General features: G+C 65.5%; 2 protein-coding genes across 4 annotated transcripts in view; one reads left to right on the plus strand and one right to left on the minus strand.

Annotated features, from left to right (window-relative positions):
• Positions 1-983, minus strand: part of MYO18A (myosin XVIIIA) — a 39571-nt gene extending 38588 nt beyond the window's left edge. For all 3 annotated transcript variants that reach the window (XM_075032753.1, XM_075032752.1, XM_075032761.1), the window contains exon 1: positions 867-983. The gene's annotated coding sequence lies outside the window, so the exon portion shown is untranslated. The remainder of the gene's footprint in view (positions 1-866) is intronic.
• A 4329-nt stretch (positions 984-5312) lies between these two features.
• On the plus strand, positions 5313-10341 carry CRYBA1 (crystallin beta A1). Its single transcript, XM_075033361.1, is given in 8 exon segments — positions 5313-5735; positions 5737-5749; positions 6532-6596; positions 7186-7305; positions 7553-7671; positions 9291-9432; positions 9799-9941; positions 10083-10341. Coding segments are annotated over 8 exon segments (768 nt in total). The 5' UTR covers positions 5313-5717; the 3' UTR covers positions 10231-10341.
• The last annotated feature ends 134 nt before the right edge of the window (positions 10342-10475 follow it).

A 10475-nucleotide genomic window follows, 5' to 3' on the forward strand; every position in this document is an offset into this window, starting at 1 on the left:
AGCCCCCGCCGCCCCCAGCACAGCAGCTTGCTGCAAAGCCACCCACCCTCCCCTTGTGTCACCCCCGAAAGGGACCCAGGTGCCAGCGCCGGTGATGCGGTTAACGGCGAGCCGGGCTAATGGCTTCGGACTCAATTCCCCAGCGGTGCGGGAAAGGCCCGGGCCGGTGGTTTCTCCGTGGAAGTGGGGCCGGCCCCGAGGAGCCCTGCTGTGGGTGCTGGGGCACCCAACGTGGGGCATCCTGCAGGGACAGGCTGGTTGTGCCCTCTCGGAGGGTGCGCGCCCACCCTGGGGACACAGCCGCCCCCAGTGGGGTGCACGCACCTCCAGCACCCCACGGCGCGTGTGGTCAACACGCAGGTGCTGCAATGCAACGGGGCTGCGGGGGGGGGACGGGGGACGGGGGACGGGGACACACACACACACACACACACACACACACGACACGCATCCAAACACGCCCCGCAGCGCAACGGCGAGCAGGCACAAGGTGACACAATGGGGGCCGCCGCACCCACGCACGCACACGCTGCGGGACACCGGGGGATGCACACGCACACGGGTGCTGCAAGACAACAGCGGGGCCATGCGCAGACACGCACCCCGCAAAAACACGGGTGGAGGTGGGGGGGGGGGGGAGCAGGCGCGCACACGCACCCCCCCTTCCTCCGCTTGTGCAACGGCACGGGCACACGCACGGGCACACGCACAGCCCGTGGAAAGGAAGGGAAGGGAAACGGGGGGGGGGAGCGATGCAGCCGCAGCCCGCCCCGCCCCGCCCCACGCCGGGCGCTGCGTGCCCCCGCCCCGGGGCCGGTACCGGTACCGGTTACCGGTAACGGTAAGGACGCGGTGGGGGTACTCACCCAGCAACGGCGGTGGAACGGGGCCCGGTACTGGCGGTGGTGGTTGGTGGTTGGTGGTGCCGGGCCCCGGCGGCGGCGGCGGCGGCGGCGGCGGCAGCGCGGGGCGGGGCGGGGCGGGGCGGGTCCGCACCGGGGCGGGCACTGCCGGCTCTGCGCGCGCCGCCCGGCGCGCCGGGCGCGGCTCCGGTCGGTACGGGGTGGAACGGTGTAAAACGAGGCGGGACGGAACGGGACGGTGGGGGTTTTTTTTGGGTTGGGGTTTGTTTTTGGTTTTTTTTTTTGGGGGGGGGGGGTTTATTCGGGAACGTTCAGGCGTCGCGGTAGGCAGCTCCGGTGCGTCGCCGTAAGGCACGGTCGGTGCGTGTCCGCAGCGCACCCCGAATATACCCACGGACGGCGTGCGCCCTGCAACACCCGTACCTGCTCTTAAACTGGGGTGTGCACGCATCCGCACCCCGCAGCGCACACGGGAACACGTGCACGCCCGCTCTTGCCCAGCTGGTGCACACACACACACGCGTGTGTGCTCACACCCGTGGGGAGCACGCAGCAGCAACGCGCGGTCCCGCTGGCACAGCCCCGCCACACGCATCCGTCCTCGCCCTGCAACGCAACACGCGCGCTGGAAAACACGCTCGTGGGCCGTGCGTTCACGCTGGTGCACGCGCAGCGCCGCGCGTCGCGCCGGCGCGCGCGTTCCTGGGGCTCCTCTTTTCGGAAGGATCCCATCGAGAGCAGCGCCCGATCCGGCGTAGGGAGGGCTTCAGGCTGCTGGAGTGGGGTGGCCTGTCCCCACCGGCAGCTGCGTGGGCTGAGCCTGGGGAATACAAAGCAGGACGTGGCGGAGCAGCCTGCAGAGCCATTTTGCGGCCGGTGCTTCTCCTCACACCGCCTGTCCCCAGGGAAGGCTGTAAGCCTGCAGGAACCAGACTGTTGAGGACGGTGCCTGGCTGCCTTGGCCAGGAGACAGCACGTGATTAACGACGAGCATCTCTCAGCGAGCCCAGCAGCAAGAGCCGCAAAGCCTTTGTTACACCCCCCTTCCACTCGTGCCCAGCTTTGGGACATCGCATCAGGGTTGGTCAGATACAGCTAAAATCCTGCGGCACCCCCTTGACCACGCACGGCATGAAGGCCGGCAGTGGCTGCCCTAGGACAGATGGTTTCAGGACAAGCCCTGCAGCCTCTCTGCTGGGACAACCTCCCTTGCCATCGGACGTGGGAGCAGTTGGGCCACCGCTGGGCCCTTTGTGGGACGTGGGTGGCCCAGCAGCCTGGGGAAGCTGGAGCGGGGCTTGGGGAACAGGGACCCCAGATGCAGGCATCCACAAGCTCTTTCCAAAAGCACTTTTCGGGGAGTACTTCATCTCCGTTGGAAAGCTCGGGATGGACAGAGGGACCTAGAGAGACAGGGGTCTGCCCCCAGCACCATCCCTGCCACCTCCCACGGCTCCTGCCCTGCCCTGGGGCACCCCAGAGCACTCACTCCAAAACCCTGCCACCGTCCATCGGAGGCTGAGCTGGGCTGAGCCGCGTGGTCCTGGCCCTCCTGCAATGAGCGTGACAGGGCGAGGGAGACTCAGGTCTTCCTGCAGCCGCAGCCTCACCACCTTGCCTTGCTGCACAGCAGTGCTGGGCTCTGCGCTAGCTGGAGGCTGAGCCCTGCCGTGCATGGGGGATAGGCCCCCGCCATCCATCCCTCAGCATGGAGCATCTCTGCAGCAGCACACAGCACCTCCACGAGCACTGGGAATCACACTGTGTTCACCCCCCCGTCTTGGGACACGCTTGCCTGGGCATCACAAGCCCCTGTTCCCTCACAGCAGTAAGGCTGGGTATGATTTCCAGTGCACAACGCGTGCCCAGGACACGGCCCCGCTGCAGCTGCGGAGCAGCACGCGTGTGCGGGAGCACGGCAACAGCAAGCTGGCAGTCGTGCAAGGGGCCCCGTGCTGGGCCTTGGGCCTCGGGACACGGCGATGGAGGAGATGCAGCCCTTGCAGTGGCAAAGGACGGCGGCAGCGAGCGCAGGCGCCTGCTTTTGTCACACTTTCCTTTGTCCCAGGCACGTGGCACCGAGCGCAGGGAGCCGCAGCCGTCCGGAAAGCAGGGACAGGGATGGGTGAGCTGGAAGGGAGGCAGAGCCCTGGCTCGGCTGCCGGGAGGGTTTTCCGGCTGCGGTGGCGAGGGGACACGTTGTGCGACTGTACTTTGGCCCTGCTTCCCCAGCACAGGCGGGTGAACAGCCGGTTACAGCCTGCGGCAGCTCCTGCTTCCTTATCGTGCTGGGCAGGTGGTGGCGGGGCTGATGCCGGTTGGAACCGCTGAGCCGTGGGACAGCGCGGGTTCCCCGGTGTCTCACACAGCCCTGCCACGAGCAGCCACCCAGCGGGGCCAGCCTCCTGCCACCTCCCCAGGGCTAAACACCTCCGTGCTTCCCGACAAGGCAGCCAGGCGCCCATGCCCACAAGATCCCGTCCGACCTTGCAGCCCCTTTCCCAGGGCTGGGCTGCCATAAGAGCTTTCCCCTGGCATGGGGTTTCACAGGCACCAGCAAGCCCCGTGCCTAAGGAAAGTCTCTGTGTTGCCCAAAGCTTTTTAGGGAGAAGCGGGACAGAGCACTGGTGCCAGCGGCATTTCGTGGTGACCCCGGCAGGCGCAGACGGCTGGCTGGCCAGAGCGGCAAGGGCCCCGAGCTGGGCTGGGAGCGAAAGCATCTGTTTCGAAGCACCGTGGGGTTTCCTAAATAGGTCACTGCTTTTTTATAGTCTCTGGGATCTAGAAAAACCAGTTGTTCCAGACAACCCGTGGACCCGCCAGCATCGTCGCAGCGGTGGCTCCCCGGGCGCTCACAGCCGTCCCCCCAGGTCCTCGCGGGGAGGGGGGGGACCTGCCCCACCAGCAGTGCTCAGTGTGAGCTTAGAGAGCGGTTGGGGAGCCCGCAGCACCCCGAGCCGTACCCTGGGGTCCTGCCCTCTGCTGAAGGTGACCTGCCCTTGGCCATGCCGGACCTGGGGTGTGCAGGGGAGGGCCTTCCCCTGACCCTGCTCCTGGCCTGGGGTGGCTGCTGGCTCCAGGCTTTGCCCTGGGACCGTTTGCAGCCAGAGCCGGCGTTTTCCCTTCCAAAGGGAGCCAGGTGTGGGGTGTAGAGGGGTGTGCGGTGCCGTACACCCCTTACACACGCTGTACACCCGCATGCGCCTGCTGCGGCGTGGCCTGCTTGGGATACGCTCTCCCTCTAGTGGCACGAAGCTCCTGGCAAAGCCTCCGCATCGCCGGGGTGGCCGAAGCCACGGCCAGGGCATGCCCGAGGGTCTGGAGGGAGCCAGGGGATGAGTTCCAGCCCGGCCTCCCCCTCTCAACCAGGGGCGCACACGGCAGGGTGCGCAGGGAGGGTGCCCGGCGGGCTTTGCAGGAGCGTTCTCACCACCAGCCCCGCTTTTTGGCAGCCCCGCAGCAGGCAGGTGGCTCTGCTCCTCCCTTTCCCCGACCCCACGTTTGCCGGCACGTGGCAGTACGGCCAGCCCCGGGAGCCAGAGTCAGCCTCAGGGGTGCAACCCCACAGCTCTGCTTCCCAGTCATCCCCCCCAGCTCGGCCAACCCCATCCCCGTGCCCCCCCACAGCGCCCAGGCTCCGGCGCCGCGCGTGGCAGCAGCCGGCGAGGGCAAAAGCCCCGGCGAGCCCCAGCTTCCCCCCGCTATGGCGGAGCGCTGCCCGCAGAAGGGGTCGCCCAGGACCCCTCTGGGCCCCCTCAGGCCGGGCTGGTCGGGTGCCATCCCTGCAGCACGGCCCCGCCACGGTCCCCCGGGCCGGGTGCCAGGCCGTGCCGCCGCGGGCAGCGCTGACGGGGCATTTTGTTTTGTGCCGGCCGCCCGGCGGGGAGACAAAAGGGGCAGTCAGACGCGGGCGGCGCATTGTGCCGGCAGCCATGCGCTGAGGCAGCAGCCCGCGCCGCCGCGCTCGCCTCGTGACCCCCAACGGCCTGGGCCTGTGCCCGCCGTGGCACCCTGGGGCCTGCAGCGCCCACCCTGCCCAGGGCCCTCGAGGGAGCCATGCTGCTGGGGAGGGGGAGCGGGAACCGGTTGTCGTGGTTACCGTGAGGCCCCCGAGGCCTAGGGGTGCTTCGTTGCCATGGTTACCGCAGGCCTGAGGCCTCCCAGGCCCATGGCGGCTCCCCCCGGGGGGAACAGGGCCGGGGCGATGCCACGGCTGCGTGGAGCCGAAGGGGGCGAGCGCCGGGGCTCGGTGCGGCCGTGGGGCCGTGGTTGCCGGGTCGGTGGATGGGAAGCCCCACACCGGCTCCCAGCGTGCTGGGAGGAGCAGCCTCACGGCCCCCTCTTGCCCACCGTGAGGCCACGGTGGGAGGAGGGCGTCCGCACCGGCATGGAGACGGGGACCCGCCGTTGGCCGGCGGAGCAGGGCAATGGTGGTGCTCGGTAGGCACCCAGCTGAGCCCACCACCCGCGGGGTCTCGCCGGGAGGGTGCCGTGCCATCCCCACCGTGCCAACCGGTGCCAGGGCCGGGCCAGCCCCCGCGCTTGCCCCGTGATGGCGCGGTGCATTGCCCCTGGAAAATGCCAGAGCAGTCAAAACGTTGAGTCATTTGTGCCCAAGATTATCTGTGCAAACAGCCGCCCCGATTATTTTTTTTTTTATTATCAAAATTTTTTTTTTTTTTCTTTTTCCCTAAGAATGTGGCTCAGACCATGGGGATGAGCAGCTGAAATCTCCGGGGATCAGCGGGACAATGCCAGAGCAAGCATTGTGCTGACGGCTCTGCAAACACTGGCACCGGCTCCCGGCCAGCAGCACCCTATAAAAGCCGAGCCGCTGAAGTAGGCAAACATTACATGGGCGAAGCAGCAGTAACCGCCTGAGCTAGGTGAGTCCTGGGACCGATTCGCACCTCTCCCACCTCGCCCCCTGCTCGCCCCTGCCGCCGCCAGCTTGCCGGGCAGACACCCTTCCTCCTGCCTGGTGGCAAAAGACACCCAGAGGGACCGTCGCCATCTCCCGTGGCAAAAGACAGGCTCACATGTCCCCGCTGGCAGCCAGGGTGGCTGAGAGCCCCTCTACCGCAGGGCACCCCGCTCCTGGCACCCACCTGGACCTGGTCGCCGGCACGGCACACCGGTTGGCATCTCCCACCATTAGCCGGGGCCATCCGTGGGAGCCCACCGCGCCTCCCAAGAGAGGCATAGCCGGGGTGCCGGGGCAGGGACAGAGGCGCAGGCGGATCTCTTGGACACCGCCACGTACCGGGCAGCCCTTGCTCCCCACCGCAGCTCCCTGCTCCAGCTCGGGGATGTTTTTCCTAGCAATGGCCTGGCCTCGGGGAAGGAGAAGGGGGAGCTGGGCACTGTGCCCTGGCAGGTGTGCCGGCTCCCTGCCATGGCTGGCAGGAGGAAAGGGGCACCGCGCAGTGAGAAGGGAGCATCCTGCTTTGGATGTGTCCCGGAGCCCCCTGCCTTGCCTCCGCACCGTCCTGCGGCTAGCAAGAGGGTCTCGCTACGACTGGCGTGGCTTGTCCCCAGCAGTGGGGCAGCTGCCTTCGAACAGGCGCCGTGGGCAGCGGGCACAGAGCCGGCCCCCGGCCCCATGAGCAGGCAGCAGGGATGCACAGGGGCACGCTGAGGTACAAATGGCTTTTCCTTCCTTCTCCAGACACCGTTCCAGCAGCAAAGATGGCTCAGACAAACCCTCTGCCTGTCCCCATGGGCCCTTGGAAGGTACGTCCTCGCAACCCCTGTACCTCGCCTTTCCCGGTGTGCAGGTGGGACACAGGGAGAGGGACAAAGCCAGTCTTCGGGGCCAGGAAAGCTGCACAGCGGGCAGTGAGGCAGGGGGGAGCACAGGAAGCAAGGTACCCCTGTTCTCTGCCCACGAGAACTTGCCTCCCGCCTGCTCACGCACCTCCCGGGTGTTTTTCGTAAGCCTCTTTGCAGCACCCTGGCCCAGCCGTGCCCTGCTCTTACCGGTTGTCCTGTGCCAGGCAGTTAGAGCAGTCCCCAAAAGCCACACGCTGTTATTCGCCCTCCCCTGTCAGTGCAGGCAGGGCAGGCAGGGGCCAGCCAGGCACGAGGGCTGCAAAAGGGGCAGTGGGCACAGCGGAGCAAGGTGGGGAGCAGCCCCAAGGGGTCTGGCAATAGCTATGGGGACACGGTTCGAGGAGAGAGCCGAGAGGGAGAGGAGAAGCATGTGCAGAAGCAGGGCGCACCCCGCCGAAGCCTGGAGCTGTCGTGGGAGAGGAGAGCATCAGCCACAGCCCACCGGGGAGTTCCCCCTCGCCCTTTCCCCCGTTAATCCTCTTTGCCCTAGAGCTTTCGGAGCAGAGGCCGGGAGAACCGCCAGCCACAGCCCTGCCACCCGCCCGTCCCAGAACGGCTCCGCTCCTCTCTCCAGACGGCACCGCTGCCCCGGGAACTGATCTCCGCAGGGGTGAGCAGGAGAGCGGAGCGGGGGCCAGCGTGCGGCTCCCCCGACACCAAGGCAGGGCGCCGCGGGGCCAGCAGTGCAGGGATGCGTGGAGGCGTGTGGGGCTGCGTCCCAGCCCAGAGGGGTGCCCGGTGCAGCCTCCGCCGGCTCTTCCCCGGACGGAGCGCGACCCTCTGTCTCGAAGAGGCGCTGAATCGCCTGGGACCGCTGCCGGGCGGTTCCCAACTTGGCAGCTCGCTCTCCGTTCCAGATCACTGTGTACGACCAAGAAAACTTCCAGGGCAAGAGGATGGAGTTCACTTCAGCCTGTCCAAACATCATGGAGTGCGGCTTCGACAACATCCGCTCCCTGAAGGTGGAGTGTGGCGCGTGAGTACCTGGCTGCCAGCGGTGGGGATGCTTTCCCAGGCGGGCTGGCGGGACGAGGGGTGCCTGAGCATGGAGCAGGGCTGGCTGTCCTTTCTTTGCTCAGCTGGGGGAAGCCAAGCATGGGGGATGCCACCCTGTGAGGGTAGAGGAGCCAGCGCTGGGCAGCACTGATAGACAGAGGGCCAGAGGACGGCGGCAGCGCCTTTGGCAACATCCAAAACTGCCTCCCGCAGTCTGGGAGCAGCCAGGTTTGGAGCTCCCTGGTGCCCAGCAGGGATGCTGCCCAAGGATGCAGCGATCAGTGCTCAGCAAGTGGTTCTTGAGCTCAGCCTGGTCCCCATCCTGCCTGTGTAGCCCTGTGAAGTATCGTGCCTAAGAACCACTGTTTCATGCCCCAGGGCCCAGTCCTGCTCTGCCCCACGCTTTCCCCACACCGTGCAGCTCCCCAGGGCCAGAGCAGAGCCTTCCCGCAACCTGCGCTGGGCTGCCCCAGTCGCTGATAGGGGTAGGGAGCAGAGCCGGGCTTCTCTCTGCACATGGGAATCTTCCCTGGCACAGGCAAGACATCGCCCGAGCTGCTCCAAGACGCTGTGTGTAAGGAGCGGTCCCCATGGCAAGCATCCCGCTGGGGCTGGGGAAGCAGACAAGATAGATTTGCGCTGCTATATTTAGGATTTGTAATGCTAATGGGATTACAGCGGCATGCGTGCTCACGCCGTAATCAGCTCACTGCTCCAGTTGACGTGTTCCTAATCAGGCTGTTCACCTTGCACGGGGGGAGGCCGACTGCGAGACATGGGACCGAGTCTTAGTTTTGGTCGGTGGCAAGAGGCCCTCCACCCGCCCAGCTCAGCGTGCCCCTCAGCACCCCACGTACCCAAAAAGCAGGGGGTCTGTGGGCTGCACAGCCTGTGCCATCTTCCTTCCAGCCTCCAGCCCAGCCTCTGCCTCCCGGCTGCGGCTGTCTCGTCCCCAGTCTCTGTAAGGGGACTTGCCCAGGAGAGGTCTCCAACCTGGGGACAGGCAGGCTCTCGTGTGGGCAGCACCAGGGCTTACAAAATGTGTCCTGCAGGGCGGAGGCACCCCTCTCACCTCTCCTTGTTTGTTTTCAGCAAAGAGGGGGACCCAGAAAGGGGAAAGGCAACAGCTCCCTGCCTGGCCCAGAGCCAGATGATTTCTGCCTGGTTTGGGCATTAGGAATTGAGGTCTTTCCAGCTGTACCAGCTTGTAATTGGGAAACAAGTAAGAAATGAGGCCTTTGGGAGAGAAGGGCAGCCGGCGGTGTCCCGCGGCATGCTAATGCGATGCCGGTCTGCGTAAATAACCACAGAGCAGTTAGGGGAAAGCGAGCCACCCTCGCAGGCTGGGCCCCTCGAGGGAGAGGGAGGGACCCCATCACCCGCCTCAGCCGGGGGATGCTGGCGCTGCCACGCGGGCAGCGTCCCAGGCACCAGACACGGTTACACATCCAGCACCTCTTCCTTTCCTCCTGGACTTGTGGGCAGAGGCCAGACCCCAACCTCTTCCTTGCACCTACATCTGTGCCCCAGTGCCAGCCCCGAGCAGGAGGCCCAGAGCTGCCACAGGAAGCCCTGGCAGCCCTTGGTCTGTTTTTGCAGCTGGGTCGGTTATGAGCACACCGGCTTCTGCGGACAGCAGTTCATCCTGGAGAGGGGAGAGTACCCACGCTGGGACGCCTGGAGCGGCAGCAACGCCTACCACATCGAGCGCCTGATGTCCTTCCGCCCCGTCTGCTCCGCTGTGAGTGTCCTGGCTCCCACGGAGCTCTCGCGTCTCTGATGCCATTAAAATGTCCCAGGCAATAGCACCAGGGCAAGGGAGTGAGCCTGAGACAGTAGCTGTGGCATAGCTGTCACTGACACCTCCCAGGTCAACCCCTGCCCCATCCTGGCCCAGCACCATCCCTGCTGAGGCCCTCCACACATCTGGGTTATGGGAAAAGCAGCACCCCACCCCCAAAAAAGCCAGCCCGGGGTCTGAACACCTCCCTCTCCAGGAAACACTGTGAGCAATGCCATAGGGAGGAACAGGCATTGCCCCACTGTTCCCATCCACGCTGCAGAGGGAACACTGCCTCCCCCTCACCCCCTGCTCTTCCTCCCCCAGAATCACAAGGAATCCAAGATCACCATCTTTGAGAAAGACAACTTCATCGGCCGCCAGTGGGAGATAGGAGACGACTACCCCTCGCTGCAGGCCATGGGCTGGGCCAACAACGAAGTGGGCTCCATGAAGATCCAGTGTGGCGCGTAAGTGATGGGCAAAGGACCACAGGGCAGGGGCAAACCGCTGCCGTGGCTGTGCTAACACACCTGGAGGGGGGACACCCCATAACCCCTGGCTTACCTCTTGTCCCCCTTACGGCCGCCTGACGACTCCTTTTCTTCCAGCTGGGTTTGCTACCAGTATCCCGGGTACCGTGGCTACCAGTACGTCCTGGAGGCTGACCACCACGGAGGAGACTACAAGCACTGGAGAGAGTGGGGTTCTCACGCCCAGACCTCCCAGATCCAATCCATCAGGCGTGTCCAGCAGTAACTCCCCACTTTCCAGTACATCGTTGCAAGGTTTCTAAAGCTCACTGGCTCCCTTTTGGTGCTAATACTCCCCTCCTGAAATAACCACCCCTTCTTGTACTGCAACTGCTTATGGAACAACACTCCCAAACGGTACCAACTGCCACAATTGCCAATAAATGTGACTGAAAGAAAAAGATAAACCAGCTTGGTGTTTGCTGTTGAGTGTTTGGGATTAAAGTCACACATCCCTGTGCCAGTAGCAGG

The sequence above is a fragment of the Buteo buteo genome, chromosome 7 (genome assembly GCF_964188355.1).
Source record: "Buteo buteo chromosome 7, bButBut1.hap1.1, whole genome shotgun sequence".
In the NCBI taxonomy this organism is placed as follows: Eukaryota; Metazoa; Chordata; class Aves; order Accipitriformes; family Accipitridae; genus Buteo; species Buteo buteo.